This window comes from Calypte anna, chromosome 4 (assembly GCF_003957555.1).
Source record: "Calypte anna isolate BGI_N300 chromosome 4, bCalAnn1_v1.p, whole genome shotgun sequence".
NCBI lineage: Eukaryota > Metazoa > Chordata > Aves > Apodiformes > Trochilidae > Calypte > Calypte anna.
The window spans coordinates 17,299,165-17,322,047 of record NC_044247.1 but is presented as its reverse complement, the minus strand read 5'-3'; the positions used below and the strand labels follow the sequence as shown (position 1 = coordinate 17,322,047).

Genomic DNA, 22,883 nt, shown 5'->3' with positions numbered 1-22,883 from the left:
TATTCTGTAAAAGAAGTGGAAGTGGAATCACACTCACTTGAAGCCCACTACTTCAGAGTCTTTAACTCATCTCACATTTCAAAGTGTGAAGTTCTGCTTTGAGGCTAATTAACCAAAAACCAGACTATTTGCTTACTTTAAAAAGGCAAGGTATTTATTTTTGTAAGGAATAAAAATAAACTGTAATACAAATGAAAATTCATGGAACAAATACATTTACAGAAAATAAAGACACAGTGCTCTTCTAAACATGGTACAATTCCTTTTTTCTTAAGCAGTGCATTAACTAAAAGGACTTACAGGTACACAGCCACTGCAGCACATTCAGGAGTAGGGGGTTTCTTCACCCACAATTGTACACAACTCTCCCTCCACAGTTACACTGAGAAAAACAGCAACTGACTTACAGAAACAGCAAAAACATTTACAATTCCCAGCCAAGTACTACACACAATTCTAGGTACAGTTCCTACAAAGATCAGTTTGTGGATGACAGGAGGAGTACAGCTGTGTGCTCAGTTACACATGCCTGGATCCAGTGCTACAAGTTACTCCAGTAGTAAGAATGCTGCTACATGAAATACAGACTCAGACACAGATAAATGATGGGAGGAGGGATGTAGGTCAGCAGTGTTAACCTACCCTCTCTCTCTGCATTGCTTCTCTAGTTCAGAGATGGCAAAAGGACTCAAAATACCTGTCCCCAAAAGTCATACCCACTGCCACTGGCACCCACCTGACTGCTCTCAGTGCTCAGGATTGCTGAGGAAAACTTGGACTGGAACATCACAGGGTTTGAAGCATTCCTCATCTAATTAGTCCAGTGCTGAGTATTAATTAAAAACAAAACTACTACATTCAGAACAGATTCTTCCCTCCACTCCACCCTGAGGGCCAGGAAGTGCCTGTGTGTGCAAGAGGGATGGGATGTAAACAAGGAATGGTAGCTCCTAACAAAAAAAATAAAATAAAAATATGAGCCCAGCACTCAAAGCAAAGTGGGGGAAGGGGAGAAAAGCCAAGCAGCAGATACATTTTGAGTTCTCCTGCTCAGCACATCTCTCTCATCAGGATTTGAGAGGCTTTGCTGCAGCAAACTGAAGCTAATCAGTACTTAAGCCTCCCTCCCCATCCTGGTCAGGGCAGCTTTATGTGCCAACAAGCACCTAAAGAGCAGCTGGGTTTTTTCTTCTGAGCACTGAAACAAAAGGCATTCACCAGGAGCAGAACATACAGCTAGAAGTACAGAATGCCTGAAGGCTTTAACAAGCTGCTTTTTCTCTCCCACAAGCAAGGGCTGAGAACTACAATATCTCTGGGCCAACCAATTATTCCCTTTTTTTCCTGTCAAGCCAACAGCACTGCTTGGATTCCCCCCACAAGTGACAACGGCCAGACAAAACACAACTGAGGAACCCAGCACTGTCAAGTTCACCTGAAGACATTTCAGTGAAGAAATAAAACTCCACAAGTCCCTTTTCTACATCCAAGTAGTGACTTTAACACAGAACATGGCCAGGCACTTGCCCAGTGCAGTGCTGTGCCTACTGGGAGCAAGAGGGGCTCCAGAAAAGGAAGAGTTTGAGACAAAGAGAACAAACAGGGCTTCTCCTGCCTCCCAGTGAGGAACCCAAATGGAAGCAACTTGCACTGTGCTCTCAACAGCTCCAAACAACAAACAGTATTTCTGACTTCCCCAGGCAGGGATGCTCCACAGGGAATAAATAAGTTACAGTCGTTTTTCACCCCTACACAGTGCTTAAAGAAGAAGATTCCTATGTGACAGCTTTTACATTTCTTTAACACTTTCAGGGAAGATATAATGCAGTCACTCACCACTGTCAGCAGGGCACTCTGAGGAGGGAATGCAGGCTTCCTGCAAGGCTCTGGGAAGCCATGCCCAGCTGAGCAGAGTCCTGAGGACATGCTGCAGTCATTTTTGGTCTTGAAACACCCAAGAGTTAAAAAGCACAAAAAAAAGCTTCTAGCTAACTGGTTTTCAAACAAATAGTCTCACAGAAAGCCAGGAAACCCTGGAATCTTAAAATCTACAGCACCAGCATGAATGATTTTTACTATGTTGAAGACTTTGACCATCCACGTACATTGAATCCAAGTACATTACTTTTTTTTGTTTGGGCTAGATTTTGTATTTCAAAGCACTAAGTCATCCATGGTTTTGCTACTGAAGCCCAAAGCAGCAAGATTACTAAAAGCTTACTAATACTTTCAGTGTATGAAGTAGACTTTCCATGGTTATATATACCTGTAGTCATACTGTAGACAAGAAGAATTCGTGGAGATGTCAGCATCACATTTGGGGGACAAGAATATAAGATTCTAGCTTTTCCAGGGTAATCTATTGTAATTTAAAAGAGGAGACAGCATGTAAACAAACACAGAAACCTGCAAAATGTTTCTGAGGAAGATTAACCAATGGCATGTCTAAATCCTTCAGCAGTCAAAATTCTCTGCAATTCTCTATCTCCAATTTTCATTACAGAAGGAGTTAAAAGAACTGATGCCATCTGGAGTAACCAGTCCTAACAAGTCCCTGCCTAGGTCTCAGCTGCCATTTTAGAGTTCTCTGTTTAAGAAGCCATGCATACTATCCACTCTCCCTCCACCTAGAAAAGAAAGGCAGGGTTGGGTCTCCCAGTCCAGATCAAAAGGGCTCTAAACTGCTAAGTGCTCATGTGAAACTGAGCTTCTGCACAAGAAAGAGACCAAGGGAAACCACCTCCCCAGCACCCTCCAGTGGAAATCCACAGGAGAGTCCACACCCCGGGTATCCAGAGCAGCTGGAGTAAAAGAAAAAGCCTTCAGGTGCAGTCTCTTTGCTGGAGGAAGACATGGATATGGCAAAATTAAAGGCTGGCAGAATAACTTTGTGTCAGCAGCTTAGGAGATCTCTTCATAGTAGTGAAGAGACTCAACAGCAGACACTCATCTTCAGATCAAGAGAAGATGGACTCAGGAATGTTCGTCCTTCAAAATAAGACACAGAGCTGTTGCAGGGTGCAGGATTTTTGACAGGTCCCCCCCCAACCATTTTCCAACATCTGCTCAAGCATATCTGGTTCAGTCTGTTATGTGCTCAGCTGGCACACCCAGCTTACACTGTAGCTCTCTCACTCCTACCTTGCAAGCAACTATTTTTAAAAGTTACTTAAGATATGACTTGCTCTAAGACTGAAAACCTTGCAACATCAAAAAGAAGTTTCTCTTTGCCATCACAGGTATTAAGGAAACTGTGTCAGCAGGTGTCCTTTTTCTTGGGGTCTTTTGATATGCTAAATAAAAACAGATGTGTTCTTACTCAAAGCAAGACACTCAGGAGAGTTCTGGTTGGGATTTTTTGCTTTTCTACTTTATCTTGAACACTGAAACTAACCTGGTCATTTCACCACTGCCTTATAGCAATGGCTACTGCATTTTACAGTGCAACAATGAAATGTTTCTCCTTTTCATTTTTATTTCAAGGTCTAGCATAGAAAGTATTTTCAGTTTGTTTCAAAATTTTTATAAAAGAGAGAAACTGTTCTTTTAAGACCTAAGGGCAGCAGCTAGTTTAAACAGCAGGATCCAAAAGAAAGCAGAAAAGCATCTTAAGAATTAAGCTGCACCAAGGGACTCTCTGTGCCATTAATTACAAAGTTCATGGTCAGAAGAGGCCTGTTCACTCCTCACATCTTGACAGTACAGACAGAACATCTGAGGGTCATCTAACATCAGCATCCAAGACAATATTCACTATAACCACTCAGCAATGTGACTTGAAGTGATGGTTTTAGGTCCCACTTCAGCAGCAGTACACACCTCATCTGTAGTTACTGCCTCACAGACCTGAGGGAAGCACAAAGAGTTTAGAACAAGGAATTACTCTCACTTCAATTTAACCAAGATCCTAAAAGAAGAGGGAAAATCCCCATATTAATTTTTTCCTACCTTTTCTCATTTCTAATCCTCCTTCTGTCAAAAATTCCTGTGTTAAAGGCTCTCTTTGTGGCTTGCTGCATGCTCACAATCAGTAAACAAGGCCTAAAAAAGCTTATTCTTTGTAAGGTTAACTTAGAAGCTACTAAACTCAGGGGATCAGCAGAGATCTTGAGAGAAGCCAGCAGCAGATAAAAAAAACCTTGTTTAAAAATACTGACTACAAAGGGGAGCAAATACTACACTCTACACTACAATAATAAAAACAGTACATTGGGTGGCTGGACATTAAAGTGGTCTCCATAAAAAGGCACAGGGGGGTTTGGTTTTGTTTAACAAATATGCATAGGAACCAACAAATGAATCAGTTCTGCCACAAGGTGAGGGTCCATGCAGAGATTCATTCACAGCTAAGAAGATGACTGATTTTGTTTTTAATCATTTTAAAATTTTCCTATCTTTTTAAGATGACCTGGCACCATCACTGAGAATTAATGGGTTGCACCTTTCCTGCTCTGGTTATAACCACTGCACAGCTCCACAGCCCCACATTAACTGACCAAGATTTCTTTTAGCCTGAAAAACCAGTGCTGGCAGGCAGTCCCAACACACATCATGCTTCCACTGAAAATCAAGGTTTACACTGAGTCAAGGCAGCCTTCTGGGAAGCTCTGTCTGCATCTTCATCAAATGATGCACACCAAAGCAAAGGCAACCAGGCTGTCCCCTCCCCAGGAGCACAGCTCCCTCCTACTCACATGGAGCTGGAAATGGTGGTGGACACCCTGGCAGGGGCACAGCTCCCCCCTGCCTCACCACCACCAGTGCCTGGTTTGGCTGAACAGAGTTCTCAGAGCTGCTCAATGGTGCTGCTGAGCTTTTCCATCCTTCACTGGGGAGTCTAAAACACCAACGGTGGCACTGAGAGGATGGAGGTCGTGGTGAGGAGCCAGGTTCTCTGTGTGCTTCTGCTCCATGTCTGACACAACATCTGCATCCTCTGCTGAGGAGCCATTGCTCAGCACAGGAGGGGCCTCCCCTTCGTAATCCTGAGGAGTGTTGAGCATTGGTGTCTTTGTAGCAGCACTTCCCACTTTAGAGAAGGAGCAAGTGTCACTGGGCAAAGGACCATCAAGGAAAGGAAGTTTCTACACATATGAAAAGACATTTAAAAAAAAATTTTTAATGAAAGCTGTTATTCCAAATGCATGCTGAAGCAATTGTTTAGTGCCAGTGCTGCATTTGCCCAAACCAGTCTATTTTTAATTTTTTAATTTTAAATATTATTAAGATTGAGGACTCACATTTTCCAGTTCAGATGCATCCTCCTCCAGTTTCACCTTCTGGTTTAGGCAGCTGAGCAGATGATCCAACACACACTGCTTGGGATGCATGCCCTTGTCAAAGCGATTGTACATCCCACACCAAAACCTCAGAACAGGGCAAGAAAAGAGAATTAGGCAGCCAGCCACACACTACTGCCCACCACACTAGATGCTGTGTCAGAAAAAAAAAAATCAAACTGAGGTTAATAATTGATTGTTAAAAAGCTACCACAGTATCAGTGGGAAAAACTTCAAGTTCAAAACTGATCAGTTCAGCTGGGACACCCTGGGCAAGCAAGTAGGGCAACAAGAAATCCCTTCTTGTGAAAACCTCCCTGACTCCATGTCCTGGTTTGGGCCAGGATAAAGGGGATTTTCTGTCTTGTACTTTTGCTTTCAGCTCAGTCTCCTGTAAGTAGTTGCACTTGCTGAAATTTACAGCCAGTTTCTCAGGCAGTGTCTGCTTCTAGGACTGGTAACACTTGATGGTTCTAGTTACAGCCAGAGACTGGTGTGCAGTGCTGCTCAGCTCTGAGGAAAACTTTTACCCTCCAGAAAGAGTAAAGAGGTCCCACCTGCAGCCCTGCTTTGGGGAGGAATGGACAAGAGAGATGCCAGAATTGACCAAACAGAGGATTCCATCCCATATATGTCATACTCAGGATAAATTTGAGGCATCACAAGGGCCAAGCCATGATTTCCTGCTTCCAGCTGCCTGCCCTTCCTGCCTTTCCTGCTTCCCTTCCTTCACCCAGCATCCTGCAAGGATTCCATCCCTTCCTCTGCTTCTGCTCCTGATCCATCCCAGCCCATATCTGTGTGTTCCTGCCTCCAGCTCCCAACTGCTGCCAACTCCAGGATTCCAGCCTGGACTTTCCCAGGGCTGCCCTGCAGCCTCGGTGGTGACGTGAGAGTTATTGGGGGAGAGGGGGGAGGACTGTGGTATCCATTTTCCTGTATATTTGTATATATTTAGTAATTTTTTTCCTATTTATCATTACTGTTTCATTAAAGTTGTGTAGTTCAGTTTCCAATTCACAAGTCTCTCTCCCTTATTCTCTCTCCTTTCTTTAGCAAGGAGGAGAGGGAGATTAATAGAGAGCATCTGTCACTCAGTTTAATTGCCAGGACAGTGTTAAACCCTGACACTGCACAGGCCTGGGTGTGACTGGGCACTGAAATTCCTCTTTAAATGACTTCCTCAAGATACAGTAAAAGGGGGGAAAATAAGGAACTTTAACAATAGCCCATCCTATCATGTAAATTTGACAGAGCAAGCAGTCAGGGTGTGTGGGGGTCTATCTACACATCTGAAGTTCTTTTTTTCCTTGCCTTTCCCCACCCTCTTTCTCAGCACCAAAGAAAACAACATATGTTAATTTACAGTGTACCTACAGTTATTTAGCAATAGCCTGTGCACCACTACTCTCAATTTATGGATGAGGAATAGAAGGGGAAGGTAAAACAAACCATATTGATCAGTGGGAATTTGTTTTATTAAACCTGAATTACCAATCTATACTACAATGAAAGAAATGCTCCCCTTCCTTCTGCTGCTTCTTAAATAAGCAACTTACTGGAAACTGAAAGGTAGTGTGTTTGGTTGAAGCTCTTTGTAAGCTGTAAATCCTCTGTACAAAGGATTTCTCAATTCCTGCTTCTTCTGTAAGAGGAAAGGCCACAGAGAATGGGTCTTCTCAAAGATTCTGTCAATTACAAACAACATTTAATCACTAAAAAAAAAAAGAATAAAGTTAAGTAGATTAATCAACTCTATTGTTCTGAGTAGAATTACATAAGGGAGCTAAGAATTATTTTTGCAGTATCTGAATAACTTCATAAACTTAAGATACACCACTGAGGAATAGATACTTAAAATGGACACTAGCCAGTCCAAAAGGGGAGTCTGCAAGTTATTACTGTGGCCCAAATGGAAACATCTGACTTTGGGGATATGATTAATCTACTTTTTTTTTTTTTCCCCACACTGGAGAACATAAACATCTACCAAGACAACGTTACCCCCGACCAAACTACAACTGCACTGAAACAACCTGCCCTCCTCCTGACATTTAAATCAACTTCTAGACTGCTGTCTCTGTAAGAACCACCAACTCACTTCATCTCCTCACGCTCCTTGTGGCAGGTCCCCAGGAAGTTGCCAAACTGGCAGGAGTAGACGTGGTCGTGGATTTCGAGAAGGAAACGCTCGCTGAACTCGAAGGCACAGGGGAACTGCTGCATCAGCTGCCAGACACACTCCACAAACTGGGTGAAGACAGGGGAGACCTCCTTGGGGTCACCATACAAGTGGCCACACCTAGAGAGAGGCAAACAAAACCAGGGTTAAATCCTGTGGGGGGAAAAAAATAAAAAAAAATTAACGTTTAATGGCACTGGAATTCAACGGGGAGGTTTCATTCACGACCAGAATATGAAGTTATTCTGCAGTCAGAAGGAAAATCCACGTGGTTTATCTTGCAGCATCTGCAAGAGGGACAAGAACTTTGTGCAATATCCCTTTCTCAAGTAAAATTAGCACTGAAAGAACCTACAGAAACAGACTTGCAAGCTTCATGAGATGTATTTGTGAAACAGGAATCCTTGAGCCTATGCTATGATGTTAGTACAAGGGACAAAAGGCACTATTCTCCTCAGTATCTTGCTTGAATATAAGAAACTTACGCTTTAGAACTTTTTTTTTTTGCCTTAAAGCAAGAAAAGGCAGTAAGAATCCTTAAAGAAACAGAAATAATGACCATAGAATATTTATCTGGCCAGTAATGATTCAAGAGCAGTTTATCTTTGCTCCAGGATAAGGTGCACAGAGTGCTTTTAGTTTCTCCAGATATGCTTTAAATAATCACATTCGTTTAATTAACAGAACCAGGAATCAGTTTCACATCAAGAACAAAGCTTCCATTTCTAAAAAGCTAATGTCACTGAATAGATCTGTCCCCTCCTTCCTCATGGTCTTTTGTGCCACCAGTGTTTCTAATTTCTGCCTGGTTAATGTAACAAGCAGCAGTTCAAGGTAATATCCCTACCAAATGCAAGATATTATTTACAGGAATCACAGCATTTTTAATCTGCCTAGGGAAGGAAGGTCAAGTTGGTTTTCAGCACTGTACTGGGCTCAAGTTTATGCTTTCAAGTTGGTAAAAGCCTGAAAACCATTAGCAGAGATTTTCTTCCAGAGGACTCAACATCTTGCCAGAACATTAGCACTCCTCACATAATATAAATGTGATTTTGCCAGTAGGAAAACACTCAGGAATTCAATTTGTTCCAGACTGGATGATTCTGTAAACTGGCTTTATGTCACCACCTCCAGTATTTTCCAAATCTTTTTGCCTCTGTCCTCTATTTTAATTTATACTTTTCAGGGGCACATGAACCTGAAAACACCTGAAGGTTTCTCAAGCAAACCTTCACCCAGCCACCACACCCAAGAGAACCTGCTGCTCTTACCTGTGTGAGAACTTGTGGCCCATTGCAATCCACTCCTTCTCTATCAGAACCTTCAAACAGAGGTTAGAAAACAGAATGTTACTTTGGTGACAAAGAGCAAAATGAAGCCTTTCATTTTAAGGCTCTAAAAACCTTATAAGTGATGCTACCTGCTGGCTTGTTCTGTGCATGCCCACAGAAGTCAATGAGAATAGTGATTTATAGAATATATTTACCCACAATTGCAGGTACAATGTCACTGTTGGAATCAGAAGTTATTTTGAGTGATTTAGTAATATTTTGAGGGAGTTTGTGTGTTGTTATAATCCTAACATATAAACACACTGAGCCAAAATAATTAGGAGCTTAATATTACACTGTGTACAATGCACTGCAGTAAAAAACATTGTGATGTTTGGCAAAATAAATCAGCAACTGAATTCAGCAGATGTTTAACACACAAAACAGGAGTACAGCTGTGTATTGATGAAGCCAGAACTATATGGCTATTTCTCTTTTAAGTAGAATGTCTGTGCTATAGATAAGTAAATAACAAGGAAACTGTGTTTGCCTTATAAATGTGTCTCGTAAGGAACTAGAAGACTGATGCTGAATCCATTCTTGCTTTCCTTGCTGGATCATACTTCGAGATCAGTTCCAACTATCATCACCCAGAGACTTAAAGAACAAAAGGCAGGCAGAAATTCACAACAGTTTTTCTTAAAATAAAGTTATATTGCCCTTCCATTTTTTCCACCTCCGTTGCATTCATTTTGGGGTGGCCACCATCACAGGACTTGTGCACAGAAACCATTTGCTCAGAGGACAGAGAAGCATTGGCCTGATTTAGTTACTGCTCCTTTTCCTAATTAAAATCATGTTCATCCACAGTTGTCTAGAGCAGTGGTAAAGCCCAGGCAGATGTTCCACACTGATGTCATTTTCACTGTTAAAGGACTGCAGCATAGTCCAGGAGCAAAACTGATAATAATACAAAGAGCAAAGAATGCAAGGACAGAGTCTTAGCAGTGCAGCACACCACAAGAGGCAAAATTTGCCTTGTTCTGGCTTCTAGGTTTAAGGAACTCCTGTGAGGAAGCAGCAGCACCTTGTCTTTCAGATGTTTGACAAAAGGAGGGGAATAGAAAGATCACATCACAGATAGCACTATACTTATGCAGCCATGGTATCAAACATAAAACATTCAGCAGCAGAAGCCAAATTCATGTGCACTGGCTTTTTTAAAGACCTTAAATTATGCAGAGATTTGCCATAATATACAGGTTATATGCTGCCCTCTGCACAAGAATGAGTTCACCCTATACCAAATTCTAGCACATCAGAGACCATTCACTGTAAGTCTAAAATTACAAACTGCTTCACCATTTTTATTTTTTTGTGTGTGTGGATTGCTGCCAGAGTTGCATCCCTTGCTCACTCATCTCTTCCTGAAATGTCTCATTAGTGGTGCTCATGTAGACACTCAAGGAAACAAAGATTTGGGAATTGTAAATCAACCACTGCTGTTTGTGCCCATGCTGTTCAGAGCAATTAAAGCTCATTTAGAGAATCAAAGCTGTTTTTATATAGGTCACCTACTATTTGTTCCAGGAAATGGCCTAAAACATTTAATTAGGGCCTGTTTACATTTCAAATCCAGGAAGCACTTTCTCTTTTTGAAACCCCCAACGTTTGTGTTCTTACCATGAAGCCTTTAAAAGTCCTGTAAAAGGGATCTAAGAGGAGGCTGGCCAGGGAGCAGACCTGAGCTGTGCGATCCCAGCCATCCGAGCAGTGCACCAGCACACTGGCACTTTCATCCTTCACAGCCTGCCAAGGAGAGACCAGACAGAAAGCTGAGCAGCTTTCCAGGTTGCTCACTTTAATTAAATGCTCCCCCTTCATTTGCATTTACCTGGCTGGCATAAAACCCCAGGGGAAACATTTGTCATTTCTCCTCTGGACCATGGGAATGCACCATTTCTGGGCAGCCAGCCATCAACCCACAGGAAACCCAACTAGAATAAAATGTCAGCATGTCAGAGTCTCAAAAAACCAAAGGACTCTCTGCTCTCAGAATGGCCAATCTTCTGAAAGGTAAGAATTCTCAGACTTCTCCTCTGAGGAAAGGAATTAGTGTATGAGTCAGGAGTAACAACTGGACACAAGAGAACTAAGAACAGCTCAAGAAAAATTAGAACTTCCTTCTGGATCATCTTCCCTTTGCACAAGTGGCAGAAGAGAAACACAAAATAGCTTCTTGTTTGCTACATGGGGAAACTTTGAGAGGGAAAAGACAACATTTACAGCAGGTCCCTACTCCTGCTACATGTTGCCTGAATGCCCTTTACTATTTCTGAAGAGCCATGCACCTTTGTGACTTTTCTCCCTTCACCTGACCTGCAAAGCCACAACCCCTGCAGAAATAAGGATGGGGTTGAATCATCAAAATGAGCAGCCCCCACATCACATCAAACACACCAGGAGAAAATAAAACTGGCCTAAACAATCCCTCATTTAAAGAAGAGCAGTTCAGTAACTAATGAGCACAGGGTTAGGAGCTGGTTGAACTACTAAAGATGTGTGAGTTTATAAAGGTCACTTACATTCTGTGATGTTGTTTCTAATGAGTTCTAATAAAACCCTGGTAACTGCTTGTTACAGGAGAGTGGAAAGAACAAAGTCTCAACCTCTACAACATTTCAGGGCCACAGGAACAGGCTAGGAGAGAGCCAGCTGCAAAACCCACTCCATTCAAGCTGCAGGCTTGTTTTTGAGCACTGAGGCTGACCTGAGCAGCCATCTTCTCCCACCTTCTCTCCTGAGAAAACTTCCCAGCCTTGGACCAGTCCCTAACAGACAAGTAAAGATTTTTTTTATTCACCTACAGGTTGGGGGGTACAGTTTTACCTTGGCAAGAAAGACACCTGCATCCATCACAGCCTTAATGTGCCGTAACCAACCTGAGTTCTCCAGCCCAGTGAGGAAATCACTCATTGAGGGGGACTTCATTTCACACACTGAAGGACACGAACAAAGGAATTAGCTGACACTCTGTCAACAACGTGGCTTCCTTTTCCCCACCTCCTCATTAGCTCTTCACAGGAACAGACTCTGGTAGACCCCAGAAGCTTGGATTTCCACCCTGCTAAGTGCCAGCAGCAATACCCTGTCTGAAGAACACACAGAAACTACTGGCTGCACACTTAAAATACCCAATCCAGAAATGTTTAATTGTGAGAGAATTTGAGAAATCTGAAAATATCCTATTTTGAAACAATATCTCTTTTTTTTTTTTTAGCTGGGTTTTTTTCCAAAGAAAGTGCTTAGTGATCTGTTACTTCACTACAAATCACCATCACACACACATCCAACCACCACTAATGTGCAGTTGCCACTACAAAGATCTGAAGAAAGGAGGGGTGTAATTTAGAGAGAAATAACATGTCTAACCTTGAAGGCAACTCAGATGCTGTACTAAAACCCAGCACAGAAAATATCTATATTTATGAGTTCAACAGTCCACAAGCACCAGCCAGGAGATTTTGTCACTGTCAAAGAATATAGGAGCAAACAAATATTTATTCTGCCTCTTCTTCCCCCACAAAATAAATCTGCCAGGAACAGGCAATTGAGGATTTATACTTGAGATTCATATGAATAACCTCATTTTTCTCCAAGGTCACCACAGCTCCTGCCATGCTACCTGGCCAGGCAATTGGTAAGCATCAATTATTCAACTATTTTGAAGCAAGATGACCCTTATGCTGGTTACTAAAATATTAAACTCTTATTTCAAATGACAGCACTTGTATTGTATTTTGGAAAACTAAGCCCAGCAACCAGGCAGAATTATTTGTAGCATCTACTCTGCCCCATTCTGCAGTCTTTGCCTGCTCAAGGATGACAACAGTGCTGGAAACCAGCTGGCAGAGTGTGCTGCTCCGATCCAAGCTGCACCAGCACCTTGAACAGGACTTCTCCAGAAGTCCATTAGGGAAAACATGGGCCTGGTTTGCCTCTTTCAATAGCTCACAAAGTAAGCAGGAGGAATAGCTACCTTCCAGGAGTTTCTGCAAGCTGTTCCTCATCACGTGGATGTTTTCTATGCCAATAAATTTGAAGCGAATGTTCTCATAATTATCTTCATTCTCATAACCCTTCCCAGCAGCTCTGTTAGCCATGGCATTTAACTGTCAAATTCCAGGGAATGGGAAGAGGAGAGAAAAGAAAGAGAAAAAATTACAAGAAATAGTAAGCAGAAATAAATGCTTTGCAAGTCCTTTTTTAAAAATCTCCCAGAAAACACCAGAAAATATAGAGTATACCAACAAAACTGTTACTCAGAGGTACTCCCCCCCCCCCCAGACATGACTTCCAGCTCTTTCACTACAGTTATCCCAGGGTCTCCAGTCCATTAGTCATATGCAGACACTCATTAAGAGCCTGGACAGAATTTGTTAGGGTAGGCAGTACCAAAACTGGGCCCAATTTCAGCATACTGCTGCCACCTAAACAGGTAGAGAGGCACTGAGTCTGCCTTAACTGTGAAGCTACACAGAAAGATTCAGATTGATGCATATGAAATAAAACTAGGAAAGCCATTGTTATGAGTAACATACATACATGGTGGTATAGAAATAGTAAGAGAATTCCAAAGCTTTTCACAGACATACATGCACAGATGAAATAAAGCCACCTGAAGGAAACATAGAAATATTAAGGTTGAGCAGAAAGAATACAGCAACCAACTGGAACTGCAGAAAAGAAGTAGAAAAGAAGCCAGTTGCTCCATTACCTCAGACAGTGCTAGAGTTACAGGGAATCTTTAGTGGGCACTAAAAATAAAGGACACCTCAACCCCCCATACAATAAGTTGGGAAGAGGAGTAACTTGCCTGCAATGGGAGGAGTCATATACAGTATATACATTTTCAGAACAATTAAATAACTTCAGTTCTACCATTCAAAGTAAGCCATGGTGTGCTAGAAGGATGCAGGACTGCTATAAACAGAAATGTAGTTACAAATTTGGTTCTCTCTAGAAAATTTCCTACTACAAAAAACCAAAACACATGTTGAGACAGCAGGTGAACCGTCCCTGTTTTCCCAGACTTTTTTCCTTCTTGACACTGCAGAGTAACTTTAAATAAACCTGTCTTTTCTATAACACAACTGCAACAGCTAATCAGTGAAGCAGGTTCTCAGAGAGCTCAGCTTTAAAATAATCAGAGCACTTTTAAGCCTCTGTGTTTAAGTAATTGCATACTGTAAAAATCCTCATGTCCTAATTTGCTTATACCAATGCTCCCTATCAATATGCATACAGGACACTGATTTGGTTTCTCAACTCAGCTCCTCAAGGTGCCAACCATTAGAGATCTCATTCTGCAAATATTTCAATATCCTCTGATGTGAAACACTTCAAGTTCTAACCCCAAACTGTGGCTACAAGCCAGAAGAGTTGACCTGCAGCAAACCCCAAGCTGCAGATCTTGAGAACATGTGTTATTTTTATGAAGAAAAATGGAGGAATTGCTTCTCTCAGTTGTTACCAGGCTCCATAAAGCTTCACTTCTACAGTCCAGCCTTGTGGAACTGAATCCTCCAGCTTCTCTCCACCTCAACAGATGAAGGACTGAGCTCTCTGTGGAAAAATGTTTCTTTGTCCCAGCCAAGGCTGAAGACTGCCAGTTGCTTCAGGTCACCCTTAACACAAACCTCAACTCAGAATACTCCAGGAACACAAGCATTAGCAGAGTTGTGAAAGAATGAACTGGGAACAGCACTGCTAAATCAGACACAAGCTTTTAAAAGTAGCCACAAACCCCATGAAGATACCTTTGGCCTTGTGTCTACAACATACATGAAGGGGCTCCCAGGGTTGGCTTCTCTGATGGCCTGCAGCATCTGCTCATCCTCCAGACAGCGTGCGCTGAACCCGGAGAGGGGCTGGCTGCAACGACATATGGCAGCCTGCAACACACAACAGCTCACATTTTTCTGCTTCCAGGTCATCTCCACTGCACAAAAACCCACTAATTTGTTGGGTTTAAGTGTCCCATTCTCTGTTTCACTGAAAACAGAAAAGACTACTTAAATGGACACAAAGGGAGAAGTTTGGGAATCTTGGGGAAGTGGTGAGGATAAGGAGCCCTGGTGCAAACTTCAGCACTGTGCTCTCACTGCACACTCTCTGATGAGTATCCCAAATGTTTCTCATGTGTTCTACTTGGTGTCTACAGTCCAAACTATTATTTTCCACAGCTTAGCTTATCAGTTTTTGCTGTTCCACGCTCAGAACTGCACAGAGTATGTTTCAGGGACATTTCACTGGCTGCCAGCACAGCTCCATACAGTGGCCCAGGTCAAGGAACGCTTCCTCAGGAAAACAACAATTTGACTGTGACAGCATTTTCCTAACATCTGCATCTAAAGCACTGCTGAGACAGCAAAGTTAAAAATTTACATTCTGGTCTTCAGTGGAAAAGAAAATAAAAACGAAACATTTACTTATTCTGAGCTAGTAGGGAGTTATTTCAGGGTGGCTCTTCCTCTTCAATACCTAGAAAATCTAGCTAAGATAATATGTATCTCATTGAAACATTATGCAGTACTGCTAAACAGCAGAGTAAAACTCCAAGCAACAAAGCACTGCTGATTTCTTGGAAAATTTGTGCTTTTTGCACAGCTTGGGATGTATCCCAAGTGTTTGTCTTGAACTTGCCTCTTCTGTGACTCAAAACAAACTGGTATTAAAGCTGTTAAGAGAAGCAAAGCTCTCAAACGTGAAGTTAATACGCTCTAATAATTATCTCGTTCTTTCCTTTCACTAACAGGGGACTGGGTCAAGAAGGGGAACCCTCACTCCCCCCAAAGGCAGCAGACAATTAGCAACTAACATTGTTTTCTTTATATAAGTAAGAAAGCACCGGAATCCGTCCTCTGCTTCTGAACTTTGAACTTCCGATCACCACCGCCTTGTTAGCAGCTCTGGGCACCACCAGTTCTGGAGGGTACGTGCTGCAAACCTAAGTGAGAAGAAAGAAAGAAAGAAAGAAATTCATATGTTACTACTCAGCAATTCAAAATATATTAAAGGTTCTTATTTAGCTTACAATCTAGCACTTGTAATAGGAATGGGTACGAAATAAAGCAACGGGGTGAAGGGAACCATCAGTTTCACAGCTGGAGCTAAAAAAATGGACTGCACAGGAGATAATAAAATGAAGTTCTTTAAACCCACACATTCATGAAAGTTCTTGATCTGTCAAACAAAGAAAAATTAAGAAGAAGGACATTTAAGAAGTTCCCTCTAAATCTTATTTGACTTGCAACAAGCTTGCAGCAACCAAGTAGCACCCTCTGCGTCCAGCTTTATCCCTTCTCCTCAAACAAGTACAGGAGCAGGCACTTAGCAGATGAGCTGTTTTCCAAGTCTGGCTTTACTTTAGGCTTGACAGTTTTAAGCTGGAAACCCTGAGGAAATGATAAAGCAGCGGCACCAGGGATTTACTTACTAGGAAGTCAAGCTTAAGTCATTCATGATTTTAGGTGCCCCAATCAGCTCTTGCACTGCATCTCACTGCAGGCATCCAAGCACACGGTCATTTAGAATTCCCAATCACTTCTGACACCACAGGTTTGCATTTCTTTAACCCAAAGCATTACCAACAGAGAAAAACAGTGAGGGAAGGGAGCAGAGAACAGGGGCAAGGGATTTAAGACTTCACGTGTTGGAGTCTTCCCCAGAGTTGTTTGCTTTCTTTCAGACAGAAAGGTCTGACTGTGCACAACATCAGAAGAAATAAGAAGGGGAATAATACAAAAAAATGCTTGCTGAAAAATGCTTTTATTTAACATTTAGATCCAACCTAGCCTTGCAGGGGAGAAAGAGAAGATAATAGTAGCAGCCAGTTAGGGTTGAAATGACTGAGTGCCCTCTTTTATCAGCAGATTCAAGCAAGCAAAAAAGTTTTTTTCCTTCCTTCCTTAGTCCCTTTCTACTCTGCCTTATTTCCCATCAAGCCAAACCACTGCCATTTACTTCTCCTCGAGGCATCTGTCACCAGCCTGGTGGCACAGGGTTTGGAAATACCAAAAGCAGATAAGGGTACTTCAGGTTTTGTCTAACAGATGGCTGGAAACTTCTCTAGGAAAACAAGTATCTGGTACTTTGCCAGGGGGATCAAAGCACACCAAGGTGACTCTGCAGCTCTGCTTCACTCTTCCATGGCATCACTGTCCACAACTTCACATCAAGATGATGCTGTTCTGATTAAAACCAACTGGGCCCATTCCTTCCCAGAGGCATCACCCAGGGAGGATTGCTGTATGTCATTAACAAAGAAAAGATACTGCATTAAGTGGCTACTCTGGGGCAAGAGTTACCTCATAGTCTTTATTAATGTCTGTTACTTCCCAGCAGTCGTTGGGAATTCCCATCCGCTGGTAATCTACTTTCAGATCAATCAGCTTCCAGCCAATCTCCCGGGACTCCTTAGACATTTTAGGATTATAGGAGAATGCATAAAGCTCTTCAGGCTTCACTGGGAAGAAAAAAAAAAAGGAATAATTAACTAGTTAGAAAGAGATAAAGGCATACAGAGAGGTCAACACCCCTTCCTACAAGCAGTCTTTTGGAGAACGCAAGCCATGAGCTGCAGGTGCACACACTGCAAAAATTAGTTAGTAAAAAAAAGTAATAAATCAGGAGATGTAGAGAACTCTAATCTAAAGCCAAAGGGTTATGCTGCTGTACTGCATAGCTGCTTATATTATAATAATAACTATTTTTTGACTTGCCTGCCTCTTCAGAGATCAGAAGCATGAAGTTTTATCAGTGCATACTTCACTACTCAGCAAACTGACTGATTAACACTCCCTACAAAACTAAAATATTTTGAGTATTAGACAGAAGAGTAAGGATATTTAAAGTTTCTTAGCCTCACATTTACAGGTTTTTTCTTCAGGGTGCCAAGAAGTCACAGAGAAATCCTCAGGAACTTCCAATGCTCAGTTCCCACATGCAGGGCAATACACTAAAATACTATGTCAGAATTAATGAAAACTTCAAAGTAGTAGTTTTTTCCCAAGCAAGCTATTTCCTACTGAATTCACTACAACAAGCATGTTAGATGAGATTTGAGGATTAATGAGAATTAATCCATAAATTAAAACCTATATTAAGAGATGTATTTTCTGGGAAGGGTTCATAAAACAGCTCTTGCACACCTGTGAGTTCATCGTTCAACAGAGTTCTGAGCAGCATGGAAAACTTGATAGATGTCTTGAACATTACTGTCAGCCCAACAAAAGCTTCAGGCTGTGTCTGACAAATGGTAATTTCTTCCTCCCTCCATCTCTACCTTCCCAATTTCCTTTCCTCTCTTCATAAAATGCAAATCCAATCAATAACTCAGTCAGCTGATTCCCAAGGCAGCAAGAGCTCCAGAGACAGAGTGAAACCTGTCAGAGGCTGATAAAGTGGCCAGCTTACCAGGCAGGTAACCCACAGCTGTCAGTCACACGCCTGCAAATCATAAATAATTAAATGCTCTGCCAAATATAAATACATAAAAATAATAACGATGGAATTGTAGGGAGAGAAATTTTAAAATAACAAAACAGAAGTGGTAAATATCCACAAATAGAACAAAAGGAAGAGCTATGGTGTATGACACAAATAACCACAAGAGAAGCTGATGTCACCCCCTGCAGTGAGCTGCTGTGCTTCAGGATGCTACACTAATCCCCAAGTTTCACAACTGAAAAGAACAGTGACAGCTTTTCAACAGAACACCAGAAACTTGACAGGTACAGCACTAGAATTAGAACTTCCAAAGCTCAGATGCTGGGAACAGACACCAGCCTGTATTTCAATCAAGAAAAACCCAAACTCAGCAAAAAATCCACCCCATTTTTACTACACAACTTCTATTCAAGTCCTGTGTGCTGGCCAGCATGAAGCAGGCAGGTGCCATCAATTCTTTTCCCTTAGCTCAGTGACAAATTGCAATTACAAATGATACTAAAGTCAGACTCCAAATGCTGGTTCACTGAAGGAGCGCCCCAAAACCAGAAGCTGCCACAGAGAGAAGCCAGCCAGGAAACTCTGTGGAATGCTGTCCTGCAAGAAGAACAAGGAGTCTGAAGATTCCTCCATGATGGACTAGAAAACTGAGGCCAGAAGAGGCTTTTGAGGATGTTTTGCTTACACTATTTTTAGAGAGTGACTCCAAGCCAGGGCAGCCAATGTGAAGCACAGGGTTTCACAACTGTAAGAAGACAAACACTGAAGAGCAGCCTAAACATGGTGTTGGGAAACAAATTACAGATGCCAGGGTTTAAAGCTTTCTCTGTGGGATTTCAGAATTCTATGAGCATCTGGACCAACTGGAAAGGGCAGAACTGCACAGCCAATAGTTAAGTCCCAGAGATGATGATGGCCAGGTATGGGATGTGACACTCAGCACGAGCACTAGGAGAAAAAAGCCTGAGATGCATCACACAGCCTCACTGGGCAAATGAAGTTCCTCCTGGGAGATCACCTCATCCCCACTGCCACAAAAACTATTTGTGTTTAGGTTGGAACCAAATGCCCTCATCCACAGCCTGAGCCAACCCACACACATCCTCTCTGCTGCAGGGAACTGATTCTGATTTCACATCCCCCCCTCCTCCTGTGCTGACACCACAAAACCAATCTTTTGGCAGGCAAAGCTTTCTGCATTGCTCAAGAGGAACCTTCCAGCTCAAAGTGATCCCAATGATTTGCAGAACAGCCTCCTGCTCTAAATACCTGGTTGGGAAAGTTTAAGTAATGAGGTATAGACTTCGTGGCAGTCACGTTCCTGCCCAATAACAAAGTGAGCCATGTGGAAGTTCTTGCAGTGAATAAGGAGTGGATAGCCAGCTGTGGTCAGAGGCAGTTTTTCTACAGTTGCAATATGGTGATGCAGAATCTGAAAAAAAAAATAAAATGCAGGAAATAAAGATTTTTCAGAAGCCACTGATAAGGCTCCAGGCAGTAAAAGCAGGTTATTAAGTTTTTGCAGAACAATCAGCTGTTTGTGCTTACTGAATTTCACTAGCAGCAGAAAATGAGTTTATTTGGGGTATTTATCAAACATAATAAACATCCAGACTGCATGGCCAAAGACTGAAAAACACAGAGGTATGCAAGATACTTCTACAGACTCTTTACCTGGTCCACTTTGCTTCCCCTCCACCCCCACATGCAATAGGTTTTGTCGTTCCTATTTTACTTTAAAATTAATTTAAAAAGGCCAATTTCAGTGCTAATTTTCACCTTCAAAAGCTGTATGTGCAGGTTTGGTAGCATGGTATATTGAGTTTGAGTTAGAAAACTACACAAATTTTTAATGTTCCTGGAACTAACACAAATTCAGTGAGTGACTGAAGACACATAACCACTGTCTTAATTTCCTTTCAAAAACAGCTTTTTTGGGGAAGCATTTGGTATCAAAAGGCTACACCACTTTAAATTCTCATATCTTCTCATTTTGGATACGAGATATTAAGCAATTTTTATGCTTGTGCTTGTTTAGGTAGCACAACATACCCATGTTTCTTTTCTGACTTCAGCAGAAGCATCCACATAGATGAGGTGGGTGGCTGTCAGGTATAATGTCCCGTTTGCTGCCTTCCTATTCGTGTAACGATCCAGTAACTTCACATTTTCAACCTGCAGCATAAAAAGGGAACGAAAAACTTAATTTAACTTTGCTCAAGGAAATACCTGAGCACCCACTGAAGCACAATCATTTCACTTCTAATACACAACTCGGGTCATAAGATGTAAAAACGTAAGAATTAAGATTTCCCCTGCAACACCAACTCAGCTGTACACTATAAACTCAAATTACTTCTCCAGTAACCAAAGCCAAAAAGGTTAAGCAAACAGAGTTTAGCATCAGCACAAATAACAGGATTACTGGAGTTGTAGCCAAGAGGATCAGAGTTTATTACTCTGTGGGGCTGCAAAAATAATAAGACAAAGAACTGAAAAACAAAAACCAAACCCAAAAAACCAAACAACCAGACTGTCCATGTTCAGTATAATCAAAGTGTGGCTCTGAAAGGAACAGGCCACTCCAGTCTGACTTCAAACTGCTCAGTCACTACAACAAAGTATTAGGAGCTCTCCTCCTAACACACTTCTTAGGTGTGCAAGCACACTTCATTAGCCACACTCAGCTCACTAACAAAAGCAGTTTCAAAAACATCAGTGCAGCCATAATACTAATTTTAAAGTATTTGGTTGATTGTTCTCCTAGCCTATTTGTCTAATTAACACGTATGGAATTTTTCCTTTCACCTTAGTGCAAAAAAGAAAAAAAATAATTAGAAGGACAATGGAAACTGTACACCAGATACTAGTTCAAGCTTCCTTGCACCAGTCCGAGATAAAGCATGAAAAATGTCAGCAAATACACTTGAAGAGCATAAGTCTCAGCTGGATGTCTCCCCAGTAGGTCATGTTTTTCAGCTCGTACCATTTTTATTTCTAACACTCCCCATTTTCAGGCCACTAGAGACAAGCAGGTCCAGCAAGGCACCTCAGAGAACATGGGGAAGGAGCATCCCCAAACTAAACCCCTATAGAATAAAACGAAACAATGCAGCAACCTTCCTGGTATTTAAATAAATAAATACCCCAACAACCGGCTGGACAAACAGCTTCCTGAAATAAACACCTTGCTGTTTGGTTAGTGGGTTTTTTTCAAGCTGTCTTGAGCACAGTATTTCCAGAGCTCCCGTTTCGCTTTATTCAACTGAAAAAAAAACCCGTTTTGATTCACTCGTTCAGACTGAGGGAGCCTCCACACTTTGGTATGAGCAGACTTGACAGGATTCATACCCAGAACACTTTTTAACCCAGTATCCTCAGGAAAAACTCTCTTTCCAGGCAGGAGATGCAGCAGGAGCCATCCCCACACCGCGGCAACCAGCTCTGACTTAGCCGGGACCCGTCTGAGGAGCACAAGGGCCCTTCACACATACGTTTGCCTTGAAGGAAAGCAAAGGCACCCAGCTTACTGAAATTAATCACCTCACAACAAAACCAAACAACCCAGCCCTTGCCACAACAACCCCAGACGAGGCCTTCACCTCCGGGCTGGGGGGGGGGGCTTCACCTCAGGGAGGCCCCGGCGGAGGGGCCGGGCCCGGTTGGCTGCCCCCGGGAACCGGAGAAGGAGGCTGTCAGGTGGTTGGTGTGGCGGCAGGACTCTTACCTTCGGGGTGGTGATGTGCTCCATGGCGGCAGAGCCCGCCTCTCACGGGCTCCCCTCAGCACTCCCGCTCCGCCCGCCCTCCTCCTCCCCGCCGCCATTTGCCGGGGGCAGCGCCCGACCCCGCCGCAAACCTCGCGAGACTTGGGACGAGCAGCGCCGCCGCCGCCATCTTAGGTACGGGCACAGAGGCGGCGGTGTGGCGGGGGGTGGGATGGGGTGGGGTGGGGTGGGGTGGGGTGGGGTGGGGTGGGGTGGGGTCGGGTCGGGTCGGGTCGGGTCGGGTCGGTCCGGTCCGGTCCGGTCCGGTCGCCAGGTTCGGTGCCGCCCTGGCCACGGAGCCCCTGGGCTACTTATGGAGGGCAGGGGGCAGCCCCGACATCCTCCGCAGGGCTCAGCTATCCTGATGTAGCCCGACTTCGGTGTCTGCAGGCCCCCTGCCCTCACCTCCCGGCACGGGGGAGGGACGAGCAGGGTATCTGGGGCGGGAAAGAAACAAAAAAAAAAATCCCGAAACATTTTTTTTCCGTCAATATTAAAAGTTCATCAGCGCTGCTCTCACTGGCTAGCAGCCTAATCACAATCCCTACTCGTGAAAGCGAGCTGGAGATATATAAATGTATATTACATATATATATATATAAGCATGGCAGGCCATAGCAGGCACTTGGCGGGACTCCCCATCCCCCTTTTCTCTGCTTTTCTGTATATTTTAATTTCAAAGCGTGGTGCTGGGGCCCGCCTGTCATTACCATTCACCTGCTGCTGGCTCTGCAATGAATATTCACAGGGTCTGGCAGCACCCAAGGGCAGCAGCCTTTCCCCGGGTGTTCCCTGCAATCTAAACCCTTTAAGTTGCTGAGTGTACTCCAAGAGGATGCCCTGCTATCCAGGCTGAGGAATTACATTCTTTATTG

At 42.9% G+C, this 22,883-nt stretch overlaps 1 protein-coding gene across 6 annotated transcripts; it reads right to left on the bottom strand.

Moving 5' to 3' along the window:
- Nucleotides 1-140: 140 nt before the first annotated feature.
- On the bottom strand, nt 141-22,072 carry MTMR8 (myotubularin related protein 8). 6 transcript variants are annotated; one of them, XR_003987488.1, is made up of 16 exons: nt 21,970-22,072; nt 20,295-20,417; nt 19,512-19,674; nt 17,102-17,259; nt 15,613-15,741; nt 14,552-14,686; nt 12,772-12,904; nt 11,622-11,731; nt 10,416-10,541; nt 8,733-8,782; nt 7,381-7,581; nt 6,839-6,967; nt 5,241-5,367; nt 4,695-5,084; nt 3,820-3,846; nt 190-2,988 (listed from the first exon to the last, which is right to left on the bottom strand). XR_003987488.1 is itself a non-coding variant. In XM_030449347.1 (14 exons), exons 1-14 carry the CDS (start codon nt 21,991-21,993, stop codon nt 4,797-4,799), a joined length of 1,896 nt encoding a protein of 631 aa, XP_030305207.1. In that variant the 5' UTR covers nt 21,994-22,072; the 3' UTR covers nt 141-4,796. The 6 variants fall into 6 exon arrangements, 1 of the variants encoding a protein (XP_030305207.1); XR_003987485.1 differs by having other exon boundaries at nt 190-2,359; nt 2,888-5,084; XR_003987484.1 differs by having other exon boundaries at nt 3,820-5,084.
- Between the last annotated feature and the right edge of the window lie 811 nt (nt 22,073-22,883).